This window comes from Mustela nivalis (assembly GCF_964662115.1).
Source record: "Mustela nivalis genome assembly, chromosome: 2".
Lineage (NCBI taxonomy): Eukaryota > Metazoa > Chordata > Mammalia > Carnivora > Mustelidae > Mustela > Mustela nivalis.
Window position 1 is genome coordinate 19,723,572 of NC_139021.1, and position 24,153 is coordinate 19,747,724.

The following is a 24,153-nucleotide window of genomic DNA, read 5'->3' on the forward strand; positions in this document are numbered from 1 at the left end:
CTGAGAAAAGATGGTAATAGCTGGAATCAATATCTAGAACCCATAGACTTGGTGTCTGATGATAAGGAACAAGAGACGGAGGGATTGCAGGAGGTTTTCATGAGAAGGAGTGAACTTGGGAGGTGAGCCCGTTGCCTGGGCGGCTGCATTCTGCATGTGTAGAGTCGAGGCCCTCATGTGGTGTAACAGAGGGAAGTCATGCGAGGGTGGGAGAGGGAATGAAGCTGGCTTAGGTGACCCGGGTTCTAGACCTGTCTTGGAGATGTCCCTTAATTTTGGATCTTCCATTTCTTCATCTGCAAGTGGAACGGGCAGCAGCTTCGCAGCCTGCTGGGGTGAGAGATGAGAAGGCAAAGGATGAGCCTTTAGCTCGGGGGTGGACGTCTTTTCTGCAGTCGCACACGCGGCCATACATGCAGCGTGTTCCACAGCGCTCCGTACAGAGTCGACACCCCCACAGAACCTCGCTCGAGCTCCTGCACACGCAGGGGAGCCATTTTGCCCACCTGTTACGTCCTTCCTCCACGTACCTGGAAATTGAGCATGCAGCTTTGAGAGTAGCTGAGAACAAGTAGACAAACTGACTTCTACGTTTTAAAGTGTTTGTATTATGAGCTAGAGCTAGCAACGGACTAGAGTGTTCCTGGCAGCAGTTCCTTTTGAATCTCAGCCATGAATGCGTGTATCTTCAGTATTTCAAGTCCAAGGTAACTTGAATGCAACTGCCTTAGGTGATTTTTTACAATTAGGGACAAAGGTGTTAAAGCTATTAGCCATATCCCTTCATTTGAACTAATTCTGGAGTGTTAGCAAGCGGGTACGTATCTCCACGTCTGTTTTCTAATCCAGTTAGCACCGAAGGAGTGACTTTCCTGAGCGCTCTGTGTACTTGGTCATCACCATCCAATTCCAGCTTCATTTGCTCGGGAGTCACTCTTCACACCCCTGTGCCTCGTTCCTTGTACCCAGTTCGTTGATGGGTCTTTCCCCAACTCTCCCAGTGTTCTCCGTCCCCATCGCTACGACCTGGCTTGGTGCCAGTTGTCACTAGCTCCGTCACTCCCACCTGATTGACGGGATCTGCCCTTGACTCCCTCCACTTCCCCTCTACACTGTACAGAGATTTGTCCTTCAAATCTGGGTAAATCACCTTCATAAGCCCTTCTATGGTTTTCCATTGCTCATAGGGCCAGGCAATAACACCCCACATGACAGATGAAGCCCCACCGAGCTGGCCCCTGCTAACCCCTCGGTCCTTGCGCGCCATGCTCACTTGTGTTTTGCAGCTCTAGTCGACCAGCTGTCTTTCCGTATCATGGGTGCGCTGGCCCTCCACCCTATACAGAAGCTTTGCTCATGCTGTATGCTCTGTCTAGTATCTTCTCCTCTCTTACCTCATTGGTCCCACTTACCCTGCACATCTCCCCCCCACTGATACCCCACAAAGTCTTCCATGAGCCTCCTAACTAGATCAATGCAAAATTGTATGCTCTCATAGCCAAATTTACCTCTGCATTTCTACACGTAGCCAGGTGCAACTTTGCTTTTATTTCTGTGTCTGTTTGATTGATTTTAGGGGGCTCAGGGGGCGATGCTTGGTTCAGCTCCCCATATACCCCCTAGTGCTCAGAACAGTGCTTGGCATGCTGTGGAAACTAATGAATATTTGTGCAATGAATGAAGATTCTTAGAGGAAAGAGATTGTTCTGGTGTGTGTGCAGTGGAGGGGGGGCATATGCTTAGATTCCATTGGAAATAAGTATCATGCAGAGAGATTTACTATATAAATTGTGGTCATTGAAAGATGTGCCAGTGTTGATTTCAGCTTTCAATGGTGTAATAACTAATAACATAAGTCCTTTTCGCGTTTGAATAGATGTATGTTATTTCTCCACTGGAGAATCCCCTGGGGCCATAGATTACCCATAAAACCTTGCATCGGTGGTTTAGAATCTTAAGTGGTGTCTGCTTTGTACACATCTGCTGTCCCGACTTGTGGGAGCAATTGTGCGCGCTCGCTCCTCCATTAGCCACCATAATTTTTTGCTCAATTTAGATTGGTAAACCCCTTTCGCAAAGACTGCTATCCTGTTTTTCTCCTGAATTTTCTAACAGCCGGCAACCACAGCAGAATTTAAAAGCAAGACTCAGCTCAGAGAGTTTTAAATTAAAATAGGGAGAAGACACGTGGCTGCTCTTTTCGTACTTTCTGAGCATATGTGCTGTATTTATGCCAAGAGATACCGCTGAAAAATCAGGTGGTTAGTAACTGCCCAACACCGACCTCTAAGGGAATTCCAGGAATAGGGTCAAGCTGCAGTCAAGATGCCATGATGCAGTTAATTCTGCCCCACGAGAAAGTGGATGTCGATAAAGGCTGAATCAGTTCATGAACATTCCGTAATTACCGCAGGAGGTTAGAATGACAACCTTCAATTATGTATCTTTCGAATCTCACTACGAACCTCAAGCCCTCTTACCTTCATCAGGGCTCTGGAACAAGGATTCACAGAACCATTTCATGAAAGATAGACTGTGCGTTAGTTAGTATAAATGCAACTACTGTATCGCGATCAGGCAACACACACACTGCGGCTTTGTGCCACCAGCAAAGTAAATAAAATTCTGTTCTGCTGCTTACAGTTTGGAGATGATTCCCATGGAGGAACAGCCATGGTGTGTCATGAAGAACTCTCGACTTTTATGTCCACTTAATAGGGAATGAATGCTTTTCATCATGTATGAAAATTACATTAGGAAGGAGACCAAGCAATTCAACACACAGGACATAAACCTATTAACTCAGAATAATTTATTACAATGCTCTGTTCTCTCAATGTGTTTCTGACATCCCTTGTGTCAGAAAAACCTACTGCAAAGTTCTTGTCTGACCTCTAGAATCCTCATTTCTTTGCCTTGCCCCCTACACCCATAGGAGTGAATCCAAATCTTGGGGAGCAGGCCACAAATCCTGGCCTGATTCTAATGCCCAATAAAGCTTGAGAACCACAGAGTGATTACTAAGGCCTGAGTCTGTAGCAAGATTTGTTATAGTTCTGGGTTTTTTTTTTTTTTTTTCTGCCAGGGGGCAGTGTTCTCTGACATATGGCTGGATTGATAAACCATTCTGGAAGTTAATTTGAGTCTTTCTTTTACACTTCCTTATTTACTGACCCAGCCACAGGGGGCGTTATTCCAGAATCTTAAAACTACCAGATTAGGTAGACTTTCTTGATTGGGTTGTGTTAACAGAAGGTTTGGGACCACATTGCAGTCACTTGGTTGAGTTTCTAGACCTATGGTACGCTTTTCCAGATTTTTTTGGTTTTCTGTTTTTGATAATGAAAGGTAATTGTATTTTGTAGTCGATTTGATGCCTGAGGTGGGGACTTCGGTCATCCCCCGAGAGGTAATTCATCATGATGTCTTGTAATAAAATTCTGTTTAACTCCGTATGGTTAGATGGTGTGTGTGTGTGTGTGTGTGTGTGCGCGCGCGCGCGCATGCACATATGCACATGTGAATATGTGTGTTTTAATGGGTTCCGTGTGCACAATGACCTGAAGACAAAACTCCTTGACAGAACGGTTGATGGAAATAATGCCTGAGCTCAGTCCTCTTAGATCATTGGTAACAAGTGCTGTACAGAAGCCAATTATGGATCGGCTATTACACTTAAGGCTTTTTTCTCTGCACAGCTTCACTGTATGTCAAAAAAAAATTAATGGACGATGCTCAGCTTCTGAGTCTTTTTTTCCCCCCTCAAGAGGAGGCTTCATTATCCTTAAGCTGGGTCTCTATAATCAAATGTCAGACAGAATCTGAAGTTGTTGGCAAGGGCCAGAGAGGTTAGAGAGAAGGGGAAGCAGGGTTTTAGGGGAGCATTCAGAACACCATTGGCATACAATACGAGGCAATCCCAGGTTTGCCTTGAGCTTTTCCTTTTCGGTGTATCATTTTCTGCTGTAAAAAGCAAGGCTGCACCTTGAACTCGAACCTGAGGAGTAGAGGACTCTTACACGGGGCGAACATCGTTCCTAAGCCTTGCTCAATACCCGACTCCAAATCATTTCAGTATGGCCCCGAAAATAAAGCAAGGGACTTCTGGAGAAAAATCCACAAGCCTGCCCTCTCTGTGAGAGTACAAAGCTGAACGGATTCTAAAAAGGCAACTTGAAGTTTGGCAGTGTGTTTTCCTTTTCTCAATTAGCTGTTACTGAATTCTAGAATATATAATGAAACCCAGGCCAACTGTGCAACCCGCTGTAAACAAGGTCTTGCTTTTGTGCTCTCGTGTTTGATTTGAGCAGAGCTACTGCCCGGTTCGCAATCTGTTGCATGCTAAGTGCTGTATTTGTTAATGTACACACAAGCCCTCAGCCGAGATTGATGGTCCCCCCCCCCCCCGCCCCGCCCCCCGGGCGCAAGGGAAACTGAAGGCAAGCCTTCTTCCCTCCTCTGAATCCTAAAAGCAGACAATATTTAAATAACTTTCAGATTTAGAGACCTTGATTTCTTTCAGAAGCCTTCTGGTTGCCAAATGCTTCCTAAAGAAACTTAACATTTTAACATTGACCTTAGAGGACAGCGTTGGGGGGGAGGGGCGGCGGTTAGAGGACAGCACAACTGGGGAATAATCAGGGAAACAATTTTTAAAGCTAACTTCTTGCTGCCATTGGGATTTCCTTCCTAAATTCAATCACTAATAAAGCTTCCCCGTCCAGCACCCCTTCCCCTTCGTCCTCCCCTTCTCTCCCCTCCCCCTCCAAATATAAACCAAGCTGACAGCATTTTTTCAGGAAGAAGAGACAGGCTGAAGTTATTTTGTCCTTCCTCACAGGGCAGAAGGACTCTCTGCTGCTTAGCTGGCATTCCCAGCATTTTGATAAAAGTTACTTCTTTAAACGCTAACAATACCACGAGGAAAAATAATGCTATCTCTGGTGTTTAGTTACAATCTTGGGAGATTTTATCGTGAGAAATATTTGAGTAGTCGGGAGTAGCTGAGCATGTGGCAGTAGGGACAGGGTCATTTAAACTGCCAGAGAAAAATAAATAAATGGGAAAGACAGGGAAAGTTGTTAGGTTCATAAATTATAAAACTTTCCGTGTGTGTGTGTGTGTCTGTGTGTGTGTGTGTGTTTTTAAATACAGCCGTGAGGTTGACTACATTGAGTAATGACATTGTAAACCTTAAAAGCTTAAAGCTGGTGGAAACCCTTTTGCAGATCTGTTTCATTTTGATCGGATCAAATACATTTGGTTTCTTTTTTAAAAACCATGTTTTTGTGAGGGAAGGAAAATGAACATGCACTGTTATTAACCACAGCAACATAAGAAACCCTCATGTTACCAGAGGAAACCACATGAAAGTGTGTGTGTGTGTGTTAGGGGCGGGACCGATAAGGGGGTGGGGAGAAGGAGAGGGATGTTTCCAGCCTCTCGGGCTCAGAGCTGCCATTTGTGAACCAATCGTGATGAAATCAAGCTCCGGGCAAATCAGAGGCGGCTGTCAACCTCCCAGGTGGGATTACTTGTAGTTAATAGACTGGACTCAGAGCCCCCAAAAAGCAGTGCATTCAGTGTAGGCAAAAGAGAACAGCGCACTGCAGAAGGCTTTCCAAGAACCCTCGGCCATGGCCAGGAGAAGCCCGGGCCAGCCCTATCAGGTAGGAGAGATTACGGCATCGCTGGGGAAGGACTGGAGGGGAGAACTGGTTCCTGATTTGGGATTTTTTTTCTTTTTGTTTTAAAACTGAAGACGGCGCTTTGTGGTGCATTTCGGAAGTCATAGGGTAGGGTGGTGATGTTGAAGTCCTTCCGGTTACCTTCCTGACATCTGACTCCTTGGTTTGACACCTCAATCTCCTTATTCCTTTAGGTCATATCCCTGTTCACTTTTGCTGTCGGAGTCAATATCTGCTTAGGATTCACAGCTCATCGAATAAAGAGGGCAGAAGGTTGGGATGAAGGCCCTCCTACAGGTAAGTGTGGCCACTGCTCGTGCTGTCAGTCCTTTTAAAATACTAGGCACTGGGTAGTCCATGTCAGCTCCCAATGAAATGCATCTTTAAGCTAACCTTGCAGTGTAACTAATTGAGTCCCAGATTTCTTCGGAGTAAAAAGAGCTCTGTGTTTAATTCAGGTGAGAGAATGTGGTTTTGATGACAAGAACATGTAGGCTCGCTCCGTGATAACTGGCTATTTCAATCTTTGTACTCTGAAACTCACACATTTTAAGATAAAATTAAAACTCTCATTAGCAGACAAGGCTGAGAGAAAAGTGGTGGGAACATGTGCTGGTTTAATACTGGAGAGACATGACTTTGATTTATTGTCACATGGCATAGAATGTAGAATTTGTCTCCAGAAACTTCTGATCTACCAAAAAAAAATTTATAAAGGGGGTGTCAGTGAGCAAAAAAGCAGTGAACTGTCTTCCTGAGACTTCAGAATTTAGGACTATGAGATTATGATTTACCTAGAATAGGAAAAATATAAGAGAGAGGAGATGCTTTGAAGAGCTCCCAGGATTGACTTGCACCCAGCTTTCTCTTTTGGCATAACGGCAGGTAAGTTTTAATAGTGTACCTTGACTTAACTAATAGAACCAAAGTGAAAGAGTTTCCTTTTACAATACACTGTGCCATAAGCAGTGTGGGAATTCTTATAAAGGAGCTCCTTGTGCAGACCGAGGGGGCTTAACTGACCAGGTCTTAAGTAATGAGTTGGTTAATTTCCTGGAAATTGGAGCTGCTGATGGTTTTATAAATAAAAATTACATATTAAGTAATGGGTACTCTAGGGGGCAATATTTTCTTGACTTTTTCTGACATCTCAGCATGTTTGTCTACCTTTCTGCGGATTTTGGATTTCTCCGTATTTTTTGACCTGACTGATCTCAAAGACGATCACCTGTCTCTACTGAGCCAGCATGAACTTTTATTAACCAAGTCATGATATCTATATATATCTATATAGATAGATATATATGGAATACTAGGTCGTCCTCACCTCAAGTAAGTTGCTTTTTGAGTCATGCCAGAAGATTGAAAGAATAATATGGGGAGTAGTTTAGTGAGTCCAGGTGGGGTGTGGTTGGGGTGCAAAGTGAGAAAATAGATCATAAAAACTGCACCTCAGGGAGCCAAATGGGCAAAATGAGTTGTCTTCTGTTGGGGAGAAAGAGGAGAGATCACTGGGCTGGAGAATCCTGTTTTTATTGGTAACAAATGCTGTCTTCAAAGACCTCTATTTCTTGTTCTAGACAAGTATAACTCCCATTAGCACTGACTGTAACTGCGCAGACTGACAGGAGGATTGGAGCCTTAGTGTTATCCTGTGGGCAAACGAGCCCCTTGAGAGCCCACTGCTGGTTCTTTCTAGAAGGAACCTCTTTTCTGCCTCAGAGTCCTGGTCCTTCAGCCAGAACCAAGAGGGGACAAGCTGTTTTCTTAATGAATGTGTAAAATGAAGTAACTCATTATTTTCATAGTTGATTTTTTGGGGCAAACAGTCATGAGGTCCTGGACTGACCACTCGGATCCTTAGAATCTGCTGTGTGGCCTTGGGCAAGTCACTTGGGATGTCTGTGTCCTTAGCTGTATAACGAGATGCAGGCCTAGATGATTTCTAATTTTCCTTCTGGATTAAAAAAAAAAATAGCTCATGATTCTATCCATTCTGTTTCATTGATCCTTGAATTTGGATGCACTCTACTGGAGAACTTGGAAAGTATAGAACAGATTTATTAATCCTGAAATATGTTTTATGCATAATTATCTCCATACATTATAAGAAGCAGCTCTAAGAACTACTGAGTCTATGTTACGTCTGTAAAAATAATTTAATTTATATTGTAATGTGTACATCTAAGTGAATTTAAATGTAGCACAGCATATTTTCTCCTTGAATTATTTAATTAAATTGTGGATTATTTAATTTATGGTATCTGCTAAATAATCTTAGTGGAAATCCTACTTCTTTGAATCTTAGTGGGGATACGATGACGTTTATGTCTGAGTTTTAGGATTTTGGTATGCCTGCACGCTTCTTATTTTTAATTTATCTGTTTGCGTAGTTTACCAGGGTTTGGGGCACTAATGGTTGATTTCTCCTGAATAAAGCCAAGAGATGTACTTTGGAAACCAGGATGAGTGCATCATGCAGAAAGTTTAATCAGGTTCATCTTTTTAAATGTTCTATGTGCCCTGAAAGGGCCTCCCTCAGAGAATGTATGAGGCCAGTTGCTCTGTAAGCAAGACCTTCACATCAGAAAACCCTGGGCAAACTTTTATATGTGTATTAGGACAAGATACTAAAAAGGAAAGGCAGCCATGCCAATTTTCAGCAATGCTTTCACATTCCAGAGAAATCCGGAGAAGCTCAGTGCTCCAAGACTGTGTGACCAAATGGAACTCCAAGGGTATTAATTTATGGCTGGCTTCAGACTGTCCAAAGTAAGAGCTCCCATTCAAAAGCACGTACCTTCTTGTTTGGTAAACGTAGTTTCTCAGAGTCCTCAGGATTAGGTGAGAAAGTTCTACCCATAGGGCAGACCCTCACTGCTGTACTCTGGACTGGGATGTTAGTTTCAAGGCTGTGGCTGTGCAAACAGACTGTTATAATTAACTAACTAGCACACTTGTTGGCTGGTTTATTGTTAGGGCCTAGTGACCCACCGGAAGTAATGCTAGAATGGGATTTCTTCTACCAGATGGTAAGAGATCCACGGATTTCTTAGGAGATATGAAACGAGCAGAGCTAAGTATAATTCTCTTGGGTAAATATAATGGGCAATCAGGGGCACGGGATGGATGGAGTATGTTTTCAAAGAAAATGTAAATAGGAAGTGCACATCCGTTTGACATCTTTGTTGCATATGTCTGGGGGGTAGCCAGCTTGATTTACCTTTAAGGTTGTGAGGGAATTGGTATGCATACAGGTGTGTGTGTGTGTGTGTGTGTGTCTGTACTCAAAGACATATGTGTATACGTATGTTTGTAGTGCGGAGTGGAGGCGATTTCACTGAAATCTGTGATGGATTCCCTTTCAGTCTCCGGATGGAAATGGGCTATCCTCTGAAACTCAAGCCACTTAATACTTTCGAGGCCCAGGAAAGTTTGTGAGTTGGTGAGTGACTGGCAAAGAGAGACTCGAAAGCCCCACCCAAGTCGTCATCATTTTTAGTGACTCCAGAGCTTAAAAGTGTGTGAGTGTGAATGAAATTCGTGGGCAGATAGACAAGGAGGAGTGTCTCTCACAGCTTTATGAGGAAAGTGAGTCTTTGTGAATCGCAGAGAAGACAACCAGGGTAAGAGGGACGAGAAGGTTCGTGTTCATCCGATAAGTCTGAGAATCGCCTTCTACAATAAAAAAAACTGTCTCGATGGTGGCAGAGTAGCATGTAGGAAGCTGCAAAGCAGACAGATACAACAGCCGTGATTCTGGAAGGAAGACCCTGTCATGACTTAAGATCAGGTTTTGGGACTTGATGTTAAATAAAATGTGGAGTCAGGGGTGTTTGTTTATTGAGAGAGAGACAGACAGAGAAAGGCAAGGAGGGGAGGGACAGTGGAAGAGGGAGAGAGAGAATCTTAAGCAAACTCTGTACCCAGGATGGAGCCTGACGCAGGGCTTGATCTCACAACAGTGAGATCATGACCTAAGCCGAGATCGAGAGTCGGTCGCTTAACAGACTGAGCTACCCAGGCACCTCGAGTCATGGGGTGATTTAAGTAAATGGAATAAAACTTTGCAGAGTAGAGTCTAAAGAGGGCACAGGTCATTCAGGGCTTTGTTAAATGAAGCTCTGGAATAGGGGTTTTTCATTTATCTTAAAACTACACAGAATTCTCTATCTTGTCGGTATACCCAGAAATCTTAGTCCCCCATAGTTACCACACAGATTCTCAAACCAAAAACCTTTCCAAATCATGTCTTCATCAGAGTCATAGACTGTGTACAGAATTTGGAAAAATCCTTTGTGAACAAAAACAGTGCGATAGTTGTATTCAGATGATCTAAAATTTTAACCAGACCCTTTTTTAGCTCAGATTAGCCTGAGGGTTCGGATTTTCCAATCAGGAAAACAGGGATAAGATTACCTTTTTATCGGAAAAGGTTTTTGAAAACAAAATGCCATATTAGGGGTGATGAGAATATAAGGTGTTAAGTATATGATGATACATTTAATTTATCTTCACTTATGTTTGAAGGCCAGTGTCTAAACTTTTACCTTTTCAAGTCGCTGGTACCTGTGATTTTGACAACAATATTTCCATGTTTGGGGGCAGATTTGCAAACCATTCAGACATACTCTACTGACTACCATCCTAAATGCTACCCGGGGGGTTCAAAAGTTGAGCTAAAGTTTTTAATCTATTTTATTTATGTCACATAAATCAGTTTTCTTCTAGTATATGAGAACTTTCTACATGAGAATGATATGTTAATAAATTCTTTAAAAGTGCAGGTGTCTGAAAACTTCCCAGGTAGGCCCATTTACTGAAAAAGTTGTCCGTGATAGCTGGTCCAGAATCTGACAAGGAGGAGAGAAGAGTGGTGTCACCAGAGTGGGCATCTATAGGAACTGATGTCTTTAGGAAGCAGAGATACTGACATGGAGACTTGTCTGTAAGGGCTACTCCCTGTGGGATAAGGTCAGTCGTATCAGGAACACATGGCCACGGTGGTATGAGAGAGTATGACTAGAAAGGATGAATCATATACTCCAGAAGAGGCATAAGAGAACATGAAATGCTAGAGTTGGTCAGCATCTTGAATGTCGTCCATTTGACAGCCTCCTTTCCCTGTGGTTTCTACTTCAGACATGGCAGGCAGACAGAGGAGAACCAGTTCTGTGTCAGTGCCCTTAAACAGGAGGCCACATAACCACAGCCCACAGCCCCTTGTAAGGCTTCCCTCTCACTTTCAGGAAGCACTTGGGCTGAAGACCTCAGAGAACGGGAGGAAGAGACAGGGCGCCATCTCTCAGACCCTGGACACAGGGCCACCGCACAAAGCTTGAAGAAAGAGTCTTCCAGCTTTAGGAAATGGAAGGTTTTCAAACTTCAGTACTGCTTCCCTCACTGATCAACATCCAGATATGAAAATTTCCATTTTGCCGAGGGATTTAGAGGATTGATGGGGATTAGAGGATGATAGGATTAGGCGTCTGGGATGAACTCATGGGTAGGTCACCACTCTTGTCATGCATTACATCCTTTCCCAATGGCCTATTAAATTATCGGTAGTTTTTCCCCATATAAATGGCACCAGAAGTCTATGACACTGCCTCTGTGTGGTAAGATGCCTATGTATGGTTAAGATGGAACATTGTGTGTGTTTTTTTTAAACATTTTATTTATTTGACAGACAGAGATCACAAGCAGGCAGAGAGGCAGGCAGAGAGAGAGGAGGAAGCAGGCTCCCCATGGAGCAGAGAGCCCAATGCAGGGCTCGATCCCAGGACCCTGGGATCATGACTTGAGTCAAAGGCAGAGGCTTTAACCCACTGAGCCACCCAGGCATCCCCATTGTATTTTTTGTTTTACCTGTTTAGAAAGACTTCATTCATTTATTTATTTAGAGAGTGGGTGGAGGGGAGGGGTAGAGGGAAGAGGGAGACCGAGAATCTCAAACAGACTCTTGCTGACTGTTGAGCCCAATGTGGAACCCAATGACCCCAAGGTCATGACCTGAGTTGAAAATAAGAGTCAGATGTTCAACTGACTGAGTCACCCAGGCGTCCCAATGGAATGTTTTAGAAATAAGATTTTAATTACCTAAATGAAAACAATTTCACCTGGGTCTATCAGAATTATGAATTTGAGCATAATAAATCACATTTTTACATTGGTGGTATTTAAATCACAAAATGCTTCTGTGAAAAATAAGGAGCATGTAACACTTTTATGCCTCTCATATATGTACATATATACCTGTTTTAAAATTTGAAGTCCCTATTTTAAGAAAAGGGTCTGTAGAGACTGTAAGAGTTATTTTTTAAGATTCTGGAACTGAGTTGCAACTTTAAGCAAAATAGCATTATTTAAATATGTAATGAGGAAGGCAGCGATAGAATTTGAATCTCACAAAAGCACTGGCAGATGTCTCGTAGGAAATTCTAAACCTCCATACTTTTCCCACATTTTCGACTCGATCCTTTCTAGGTGTTTGTTTTTGTCATTTGTCTTCCTTGATGGTTCTGAACTTTTATGGGCGTCTCCGTAATTATGAGGCACCACAAGTCCTCATCAAACTGATCCTGCAGTTTTTATCACCCCATTCAATAAGTTATAGAACCTGAGCGCTCAGATCGATGTACTCCTGGTTTAGGTCACGTAAAGGAAAGCTTTACAGATTTTAGAATTTAGACATATAATAAGTCAGAGAATATTTCTGTATGGAACCAGGTTTAACATTTTCCAATAAAAAGCCAAGACCTAATATCTGTCCTTAGGCTGGGGTGGGGCGGAGGGAAAGACATGAGACACGGGTATGGAATGAAAAAGCCAGAAACAAGAGTATGGGGGTCAGAGCTTGTTAGGAAGATGGTGGGGATGGGATAGGCCCTGGAAAGGCAAAGTGAATGTGGCTCTACCCTACGACCTGACTTCACTCACAGAGGTGCGGAAGTTCAAATTCTTCAGATTATTGGACTGGAAGGACTACATGGATCAATTCATCTTCGCATATCTCTGGCTGCCATTGTCAGCAGAGTCCAAGCCAGCCAAGAACGAATTTGGCCTGTGTGTCCCCAGTCCGTCCCGGCCCCCGAACTTAGCCTTACTTGCAAGCTGTTGGTAAACCTTGAGTCCAACACTTTTTACCATCTGTGTGTTTGCGTGATGAACACATGAGCAACACTTCCTTCACAAAGCTGTCTTCCGTTTAAGGCTTGGCAAAGATGATCATTAGGGGGAAGCAACTGAGAGAGAGTCAATGATTTTCAAGAACAAAGTGGGGGATACAGTCAGGATAATCAATGCGGTAGGGATGCAGTAAAAATCACGTGACTGACATGGATGGAGAAAGGCTTAAAATGGCTAAAATTCCACACAGATGTTTTAAAAGTAAAGAGAGAAATAGGGAAGAGGTTGTGATGCAGGAAAAGCAAAGGGCATGCCCAGAGGACTATTTCAAATGCCGGGTGGACACCATAAAGAAGAAAAGACAGGACGAGTCAGCAACTACGAACCATGTGCCTTTGGACCTCGTAGCATCATCTCAGCGATAAGCCTAGCTGAGCGTATTTGTGTATGCAGCTCACGGGAGTGAATTCTGCTCAGAATTTATTAAATGGCCACAGGGTCTGTCTAAGCGGTACCCCTAAGTAAAAGAATAATTCAATTATAAGCACTTTTCCTATCTTTGTTTTTATTATAGGACTTTCTCTATTTTTACTTTTTGCACATCTCAACCTCTCCTCCCCCTGCAGTTTCTTATGGCCCAGCATGCACTGTTGCTAGGTTGGCCAAAGTCAATAGAAAAATGTGGTTTTTGAACCAGAGGTACGGCACTGCATTGGAAACCCGACATTGTTTCCTAAACTGAGCTGGTGCGGTTTGTATGTGTTTCAACATCCCAGAATCGACCATGCACAAGTGTTTCACATCTCATGGTCTAGTGCATCTGTTTGCTTTACTTGAACTGATCTGATGCCATAAAGGCTAGGATGGGGTGACTCTGACTTTTAAAAGGACAAAGGACTGAGGGATGGACGGGATGTTCGGATGAATGGCTTCAGCGAACCTGGAAATGTTATTTAACTTCTGTTCTCCGCCTGCTTCTTCTGTTTGCTGGTTTTCAAAAGTAATACATGCCAATTGTAAAAAAATGAAAAATTCAGACACAGAAATAAGGAAGTAAGAGTATACATAGCATGTCATCAATAACAATTAAGCTATTTCTATATAGTATATATTATATAATATATACTTTATACATAAATATGTACACAGAGTTATAAATATATATGTTATATGTATAAGAGGGATAGAAATAAGCAAACAAACAAAAGAATTGATAAAATCCTAGAAGTTTCAAACTACAGAAAGGAAAAGAAAAATCCCTCTGCTTCTCTCGTTCTCAGTCATTTTGCTCAAATATAATTCCTGTAAAGAGTTTCTTATGGGGGGAGAGGAAGGTTATTGACACCTGTACCTTTCCTCAATGCCTCTGCCCCCCCTTCTCTGGCTCTGTTTTTATTTTTATATTTATTTATATCCTTATCACTCTCTTTACCTCTATTTATGACACAGAATATGATGTTTAATACTATCATACTGTTCTGTTGCTTTGCTCTTAAAAAAAAACACATTAATATAATTTTATAGATCTTTCCATAGTACCCTACACAGCTCTAACTCATTCTTTTTAAGGGTTGGGCAATATTCCATTAATGGATACGGTGATTCTTTTATATGTATCTTGGTAAACTTGTACAAATATACATGAGAGGTGAATTCCTAGTAATGGAATTTCTGGGTGAAAGATTCCTATGCATTACCAAAATGTGTTCTGTTTTACAAAAAATTTCATTCCTAGCAACAGGTAGGACACTGCTTATGCTTTCCATTCATCAGAAATTAATTATTTTGTAAGCTATGATGACAAGAGAATTGCATTTTTTCCAGTCGGCCAGTTATTCCAGCACTACTTACTAATTAATCCTTCTTTTACCTCCTGATTAATGCCTCTTTCTTTCTCCAATTGCTTTAATCATAAATAAATTCTCATATATTTGACTCTATTTCCCATTCCCACTTTCAGCATTGATTTACTTATTTCCTGGTATAAACTGTTCTAATTATTTAACTCCAGAATATACTTTACTATCTAGTCTTCACCAAATTACTCTTACTTTCAAGTGCTTTTCATTTCATTTATTCATTTTTTATAAATTTTTAATATCCTCTCCAGTTTAAAAAACTCCTCTTTATATTTTTATTGTGGTTGCATTGAACCTTTAGGTTCATTTAGGAAAAACTGATATTTTTATAATATTATTTTTATCTCTAAGATGTATATCTTTCCATTTAATGAAATCTTTTGAAATACCTTCTTGTAGAGTTTTAATGTGTTCTTCAGGTACGTCCTACACGTCTGATGAAATTTATACCTAATATCATATCTTTTAAGAACTATGAGGAATGGAACTTCCATTGAATTTTTGAACTTATATAATACAAACATGTGGAATTTTTGTCTCACCTATTTTTTCCCTAAAATTTTAGTTGATCCTGAGATTTCTAGATATATAGTCATATCATAGAAAATAAAAAGGATTTATTTTTGACAAGCTGAGATTATGGTGTCCATGTTTGTGTAACTTCAGTTATGAGTATAGATTTATTTAATGGCTGGAAGAGGTCTTACAAGTCTTCTATTTCAGTTCCGTATGTTCAGACTGTTCTCGGATCATTTAGGCTCAAATCTCCTTACAAAAAGTTACAGCTTTTCAAAGAGGGACATGAACTCTTGTTTCTAAGTGTGTACATCAATGTTCTCTTCTCTGTTGGCATCGTTAACATCCGCAGAGACACTAACCCTCCGAGATTTGTAGTAATAATAATTGTAAACAGTAAAATAAAACCATCGGCCAACATTCATTGCACTTACTGTGTTTGACAGACTGCTAAGTGTTCTGCTTGGATTGTTTCCTTGAATTCTCATTATAATCTCCAGTTACTTTTGTTAATCCCCCCACTTTGCAGATGAGGAAACTGGCAGGAGGTTTGGCGACCTGCCAGGGGTCCACAGCAACCTGCCCAGGGTTCACAGCTAGAAGGTGATGGTGCCAGGCTGCTCCGCTAGAGCCTGACTGTGTCACCATGCTGTGCTCCTTCCCACGGCCCCTTCTCCATGATGACAGGACCCATTTCCCAATCCCATCGCCGTTGCCTCTTATATCTTGCAGTGTTATCTGACTCCCCCTGGACCAACACTTCTGGATCATGCAAGGGCAGATGCTTTGAACTTCAAGAAGTTGGGCCCCCTGACTGTCGTTGTGATAACCTATGTAAGAGCTACAGCAGTTGCTGCCATGACTTCGATGAGCTTTGTCTGAAGACAGGTGGGTAAATTTTGGGTCCTCTGGAGACTTGGTTGGAGAGCTTAAATGCCCTCACTGTTATTCTCCCCGGCATTTGCACCTTGCTTTAGTCAAACCAAACTGTGTGCGTTAGTTTTGTTTCTTGGATGATTATGGATTGTGACTGTTGTTTGCATACCAAGCCCACTCAAAGAACGTTCTTTGCAACCGCGGTCATTATTTACTGATTTTGGAAATATTTATGGCCAGGCTTTTTTTCCCCCCAATCTTCATCATCTGTCTCTTGCTATCAATTCCCACATTCACTGCTAGGGTACATGGACTGAAACTAACAGCATTCTTATTTTTAATTTTCTGTTTTAATTTTAATTTTTTAAATTTTTGCTTCCCTGCTCAGTATACAACATTTGCGTTATTTCGTCTTATCATGTAGTAACTATTGGCCTGCTCTGATGTAATTCCCCATTCTCTGTGCAGGTGGAAAGTTGTTATGGAGTTCTACTTGGGGTCTCATGCTCAGGGTAGCTCCGAAATATTCCTCTCAGTCATCCTGGCCTTTCTTGCCATGTCTGCTCTACTGGAACCATCAGTAGAATATATGGACTTCAGAATGAATACACTTGAGTTGAGAAGAAGCGGTTTGGAGACATTTGCCACCCCACCTGCTCTGTTTCCAAAGCCCAACACTTTAAGTAGGACCCGGGAGAAACCTTGCAGGCTATCCAGCACGCCTCTGGGCAGCACTGTATGTAAACTCTGAAAAGATGACTGTCAACAGTGCTAAGATCTCTAGACACAGCTTCCTTGATAAGTTATGACTTGGTTTTGGACTTTTATGATTTAAATGATTCTTTCAAAAATCTGACTCATATTATCATTGATATTAGCCTCATATTTCTAATGATATCATTAGAAACAGACACGTTATTCTCCTTTACTGAAGAAATAGCCCTTGATTTATATAAAAACCGATGCCAACTCCCTTACCAGTTCTGGTTTGTTTGCTTTTCCCCCACCAAACAAGAAGAGTTTTATTAGGCTGTTTTCTGTATAATACATTTTCCAAACATGTAGCCATTTTTTTCTTGTTACTTTTCTTTGGAACTTCTCCCAGGTTCCTTAGCCGTGGGTCTGCAAACTTAAATGCTGAGAACCTTGTAAACTGAACATATGGATGGAACAGATGTTCTAGTAGAGCCCTTTGGCTCCGAAACATTATTTCAAACCAGCAGCCTATGATTGCTTGGCACTGGGGACCTAACCGATGTTCGTTTCCTTTGCGCCACAAGCATCTGGCCTCTGACATGGCCTCTGAGGTCCAGATTCCTGATCTTAGAGCTCCTTGCAAAGTTGAGTGGATGTCCCCACTCTACCTTCGCTCTTTCCGAATGTCGTTCATGCCTCTCTTTCCAGATGTAATAAATACAGATGATAACAACATTTTTGAAGTAGTTTATTTTCCTGTGTACCAAGATAACATATGCCAAATGTGGAAGAATCAAATATCAAACAATAACAGAAGGTTGAAGGAAAAAATAAAAGTCCCTGAGATCCTACAGGCCTCAGAGATGGCCTACAGGCCGCTTTCCAGAGATAAGCACAATGTTTCAGTGTAGACCTTGACTACTATGAGTGTGTGTGTACATGTATTTATATGAGTGTATATATGTATATGTTTGGAAGGGGATGTGTCTATACTCATATATCTCTTTACACACTGTCTTTTTGAATGTCTAAATAGTATTCCATTGAACAGATGCAACCTGCTTTTTGAGTAACTGATCATTATTTAGATTTCCCCAGTTGTTGGTATTATGAAGAATGTATCAATGAATGTGGTTCATGATTATTTGAATTTTGTTTTCCTTAAGACAAATTCTTAGGAGTGGGATTTTGAAGCAAAGTGTACATTTTAAAAATATAAATATATGATACACAATTAACACTTCTCAAAGTTTATATTTCTCTCAAAAGGCACAAGAACCTTTCAGCACTCCCTTTTCAACAAATTCTCACTTTTAAAATACATATTTTCACTAAAAAATTGCTTTTTCTGATCTAATAGGTAACTTTCTTTTTATTCCATAAGGTTAATTTTTTTTTCTGTTTATTTCCATGTTTGTTTTCAAAATTATACAGCTGACTGACTCCTACCTTGCTTGTGGTTCACTCTGAACCCTGGCTTTTAAAAATTCCATTTTTACACAAAGCCAGTAGTTCATCAATAAGTTCAGCTTGTTAGTAGTGATTTTTTTTAATAAACAAAGGGATTTTCTTATGAAACTAGAGCAGCAATAAAAGTATATGTGTTATATGAATTATTCTTGAATTGGGGAAAAAATCAGTCTAAGTATCCTTGGAAATTTGCTAACCATTGAGAATAGCAGGTCCTGGATAAAGGAATTTTAAGCATTTCATCTGCTTGGGAAGTGAAGGCAGAGGAAGAGGGGATATCAAAAAATCAGAGAAAATTTGGATATAAATGTAATTCTAAAAGAAGGGAAATTAAACAATAGTTGTATGGTTTTCTAGCATGGCAACTAGTACTTCTTTATTCATTTATTCATTTAGCAAAGTATCTATTGGTAGAATATTACTAAGTAGCAACATAGCTTCCTAAAACCACTGCCTTCCACTTACAACATAAAATAAGGGGTGAAGACCTCAAGTGTCCTTAGCTCAGAGAGGGTTTTCTTGACCAATCTATGTCAAGTAGCATTCCCTTTCCACTCTGTAACTCTCTGTCAGTACCATCGTATTATTTCCTTCATAGCACTTGACATGAACTGAAATTATCTTGTTTCTCCTGGTCTGCTTGCCTATGGTCTGTCTTTCCCAATTGGAATAGAAGCTCCACGAAGATGTCTTGTCTTGTCTTTCTTGTTCTTCATGACCCACACCCCCAGCACTTGGAACATGGAAAACATAATAGAAATATGTATTGAATAAATGACTTTATTATGAAGTTTCTTAGTACATCAACCCCGAATTTAAAGAGTTGTGTTTTATTTTCATGATAATTTGCAAGTAGATGGAATGCATGTTCAGGGAACACCTAGCATGTGTGGAGCACAGTCTCAGATATTGGAGACATAACGGTGAAGAGAGATGTGTTTTTCTTTCCCCCCCCTGCTATGGAGCTTCTAGTCTAGTAGATGAAAATGCAAGCAAAAAAATATAGCACTCTCTTTTATTTTTTTTTAAAGATTTTATTTATTTATTTGACAAACAGAGATCACAAGTAGGCAGAGAGACAGGCAAAGAGAGGGGGGGGGGTGGAAACAGGCCCCCTGCTGAGCAGAGAGCCTGACGCGGGGCTCCATCCCAGAACCCTGGGACCATGACCTGAGCCAAAGGCAAAGGCTTTAACCCACTGAGCCACCGAGGTGCCCCTAGCACTCTCTTTTATTTTTATTTTTCCCAGTGGGTTCCCACCTACCCTCCCCTGAGGGATGTGGGGCACACGCACACGCACGACCCGACGGGGCCGCCAGGTAGCCCCCTCCCGATGGCCGCGCAAAGACTGTGGCGTGGCGCAACAACCCCGGCCCCGGGGGGTCATACGTGTGGTAGAGTCTGGGAGAAGGGAACCCTCCTCCCCACCGGCCGACCGCCCCGACCTGAGGTGGACGGGCGACCCCCAAAGGGTCTTTAAACCTGCGCGCCGGGACGCGCTTAGCACTCTCTTTTAAATGAAAATATTAATTTTCTTAAATATTTACTGTTGATAGAGTCCATGAGCTCTGAAGGACCATAAGTCCTTCTTCCTAGCTGTAACCCATCTACTGGCCTCCGGAGAGGAGGGGCTATGACCCCTCATTGTAGATGAGGCCATATTTTGGTTGATGGTTGGCACTGCCAGTGTTTTTCATATCCCTTTAAACCCTACATCTCTCTGTTTAGGACTGGACCCTCCAGCTGCAACTTAGAGCAGGAGAGGATTTGGTTGCACTATCGTTTGTAATTAAATCAAGTTCCTTAATGTCAAGCAAAGCTACTTTGGGAAATAAAAGAGCCCAGCTGTAGTTACTCTGCCTAAGATGGTGGAAACACCTATCACAAACCTTACATACCATACATTTTCCTGGGGTTTTTTTTTTTTTTTAGTACAGTGTACAAATGGTAAGGGTTCCGTTTTTCCAAAGGAGCCCAATTATGTTTGGCTTCGTACTCTGATTTGAAAAATTAGGAATTCAACCTATTTGTAATTCCTCCAAATATCATCTAGGCCTCAGGCCAACTCTAATTTCACAAGCAGATTAAATGATGTGGGATTTTTAGCTCTTTTTGTTGGCAACACTTGTGAGCAATTGTGGCCTCTTTCATTTGGTCTGTGAGAAGCAGTGACAGTGTTTTATTGTGCCGATTTCAGCGGGCGGCTGGGAGTGTACCAAGGACAGATGCGGAGAAGTAAGAAACGAAGACAATGCTTGTCACTGCTCAGAAGACTGCCTGGCCAGGGGAGACTGCTGTACTAATTACCAAGTGGTTTGCAAAGGTACATGTTTCCATGGGTTGGCTAGAGCTTTAAAAGATTAAAAACTGGAGATGCTCCAAGGAGTCTTGGATGTTGGGGCTGTAACACCTTGGATATGGGTTTGGAAGGAGGGACGGGGTTGTGTTTTTAAATTTCTGGTGCTTTTTTCTTGGTTTTGCTTCCCTGCATTTCATGGATCTGAAATAACAAGGAAATCGCCCCAAATTCCAGAAGGTGGTAGAATCCTAATAATGAAGAGTTTACTAAAGTTCCTGTCTTGGTCTTAGATCAGGTTGTCTGAAAGCAGAGCCTGAGATGGAATTCCTTACGTGGAACGTGTTGAGGGAGTGCTCTGTGTGAAAACCACGTCAGGGAGCAAGAAGGAGGTCAGGGCAGGGGGCAGCCAGCAAGGATGTGGTTTTAGGGGAAGCCTCACCTTGGCGCGATTTACTGCAAGGTCTGGAAGGTAAATAATAGCGTTCTTACCCTTTGAGGTGGGGGTAATATGGCTTTTGTACCCATTGGATGTAAGCTATAAACTGAGGCACTAGCAGCAGCCTGAAGATGTGTATACCAGCTGGTAAAGAGGGTCGGGGCACGCACAGTTCCTGCTGTACCCCAAAGCTCTGCACGCATATCTGTTCTCTTGGTATGGTCAATTGTGGAATATGATGGTTTTATTCTAATAGTAAATACCAGTCGGTGAACTAACAAAAGTATAAAAGATGATGTTTCTGTCTCTAAGGATTTCAAGTTACCATAGCACCCAATTACAGAGGTTAATGGAAAGATCCAAGAATCTTTATGTAAACTTTGCAAGTCACTTTATTGTCAAAATTAAGTCCTTCTTCCTAGCTGTGCCATGGAACATTTAAAAAGAGTTTCTGTGAAAAGATTTCAGGAAAAAAGCAAATCCGTTCTGAACGTGTTTCGTGTTCAGTTTGTGGCGGGAAGGTATTCTATAAATCCTGAATTTGGAAACTTTCCCCTGCCCAAACAGTTATTGTAACTTTTGATAAAGCATGCAATCAACTGAGACTCTTATTCCCCGCCCCACCCCCACCATGTAGTAAATGTAACAATAAACCACAGAGGCTATTAGAAGAGAAAAGACCAGAAAAAGTCCTAGGTGTCGCTGGTCACTGAACCATTCAACATTGGATTTTCCTGGTTAAAACTTCTAGTTGTAGTACTTTTGTAAGAGCCCTGGGTTACTAGATACGTGGTAAAACTCCCCCCAGTTTAAGGAGCATGTTACTAACCTACCCAGCTGTCAGGAGTCAGATTCTTTCTTATTGAACCAGGGCGATTTCCGATTTCCGATGGTCAAAATACGTGATGTTTATTTGCCTTAGGGCCATTTAAAGCAAATGCTTTTTGATAATTTTCATTTTCTCCTAAGGAAGCCTCGTTGTTAATGTTTCTTTAGTTTTAAACCTGAACATTTTTCTGTTCTCCATTCTTGATGGGGTAACTCAGGAAAGCTCATAGACCTTGGAGGAAGAGAAAATTGAAAGAGCATTGATTTTTTTTCCCTAAATTCACAGGCTGAACGCTGATCCAGTGGCAAATCATCTTTCTCTTGCAATCTTCCAATCTATCATTCCTGAGTATTCTAAGCCTTTCCCCGCAACTGAAGGGAAGTTGTGCCATAGTTTCTATGGCTCTGAGATGTTCAGTGGTGGAGAAAAGAATGTTCCATCTAATGACCAAACAGTTTATTTCTGGAGGGAAACAAACATGAAATTTTGTTCACTGACGCCACTGGTGTTTTTATCTACAAACCATTTAGACTCAGAAGGCTCGCATAAACACCACTTGGGGCTATTAAATATTAGCTTTTCCATTATGTATGGGTGTACTTTAGTAAGCCAAACCACCACTGGACTTTATTTCAGAGTTTCTGTTTAGATGGTGTTCCATAAGCAAGGAGTATCCAGCAAGACACGGACAGGGCCTGGGGTTGCGGTCTTTAGGGCTCTGGCTGGCATTGACCATGAGATTCACAAGTGAATTTACCCACTTTCCCTTATAGGAGAGACACACTGGGTAGATGACAACTGTGAGGAGATAAAGACCCCCGAATGCCCTGCAGGGTAAGTGCCTTTTATAAACATGATGAAGTTTTACATATTAGTTGATAAAACATCCCAGGATGCAGATAGGTAAATGGTGACAAACAATGTAAAAGCTGAGATCATCTTATACAGGTAAACTTATACTCAAGTACTTGTAAGTACTTGATTCGATTAATTCATCGAAAGCTAGAATGTACATCTTGAAGTAGTACATTTTTATTTTTATTTTTTTTAAGATTTCATTTATTTATTTGAGAGAGGGGGAGGAGCAGAGGAAAAGGGAGAAGCAGTCTCCTTGCTGAGTAGAGAGCCTGATGCAGGGCTTGATCCCAGGATGCTGGGATCATGACCTGAGCTGAAGGCAGAGGCTTAACCATTGAGCCCCAAAGCAGGGACTTTTTAAAACCTTTTCTTCTATTGCCTCTGCACATATTAAAGACTGAATATCTCTGTACTTCACCGTAGCTGAAGATTTTACAAAGTGTATGTAAATACCACCAGAGAAGGAAAAATACATTTCTGGCATTGATTTGTTATTTGTTATTTATTTTTTGGTGTTCTTTTTTGGGGGGTTTTGTTTGTTTGTTTGTTTTTTCCTGGGAAGGCTGCTTCTGCCTTTTTGGGAAGGAGGGTGGGCAGGGCTACAGAACTTCTCAAAAATATCATCCAAGCTGGTAACTCCTACTGGATGCTGGAGGAACTTGACAACTACTGATCGCTGGGGTGGAGCCAGGCTTGAGTGACCCCCACAGCTCAAGGGCGACCAGCGTGAGGCACTTACTACGCCTTCCAGGAAACTGCTGAAAATTCATGGACCCTTAAAATGCCTGGCAGAAAATAAATTATCAACAAGTGTGTTATCATGAATGTATTTTTTCAAGTGGATTTTTGTTTCTCAGCAGCATAGCCTGCGACGCAAAATCAAGATATTGTCTTGATTTTCATCTCCTCCTTTGGCTTTAATGAGCCACTTGTACCTCTTTGGACTTTCTGAATGGAATGGCCGTCATTTCTGACTGTTTAACATGTGTTCAGTTATTTTGGGGGACAAAGCAGTCTAGCAGTAGAAGTCCTGTTAATGGAGAATAGTCACAACTATAATGAACTCTTCGATAGTATCATTCTATGTGCTTTATCTGTGACGCATCTGAAATACGCCTAATTTGTTATGTGGCTTCAATAAACTCAAGTCAAACTATCAGGAAAAAATGTTTTCCTGCAGTTTAGTATTCTCAAGTCTGACTGGCCAATTCTGTCCTCAGACTATAACAGAGGACCTATTTTGTCAGATCCTGCTGTAGTTAAATGAATCGTCTGGTCCTTTATTGATGAACTTTTTAAAGGTCTTCATCAATTTTGATTATTTTTAAAGTTATTTTATGATTAAACCTAAAAGAATTCTTCTATAAGTTTTAGGGACAAGAGTGCCACTGCTATAAATTTCATGCTCATTTACTCATTCATTCATGTATTTGATAAGCATTTATTGAAGCCCTACTAAAGGTCTATGAAATAGAAAGATGGATAAGACATAAACTATG

The 24,153-nt window shown here is 41.5% G+C and overlaps 1 protein-coding gene across 9 annotated transcripts in view; it reads left to right on the forward strand.

Moving 5' to 3' along the window:
* Positions 1-24,153, forward strand: part of ENPP2 (ectonucleotide pyrophosphatase/phosphodiesterase 2) — a 107,013-nt gene that overhangs the window by 22,623 nt on the left and 60,237 nt on the right. For 5 of the 9 annotated variants that reach the window (XM_082721786.1, XM_082721784.1, XM_082721785.1 and 2 more), the window contains exons 2-5: positions 5,882-5,984; positions 15,923-16,078; positions 20,430-20,555; positions 22,570-22,630. In XM_082721786.1, the coding sequence (XP_082577912.1) occupies positions 5,882-5,984; positions 15,923-16,078; positions 20,430-20,555; positions 22,570-22,630 (446 nt within the window). Of the gene's footprint in view, positions 1-5,404; positions 5,670-5,881; positions 5,985-15,922; positions 16,079-20,429; positions 20,556-22,569; positions 22,631-24,153 lie in introns of those variants that run through there. The other 4 variants (XM_082721788.1, XM_082721790.1, XM_082721789.1 and 1 more) reach the window with 2 other exon arrangements.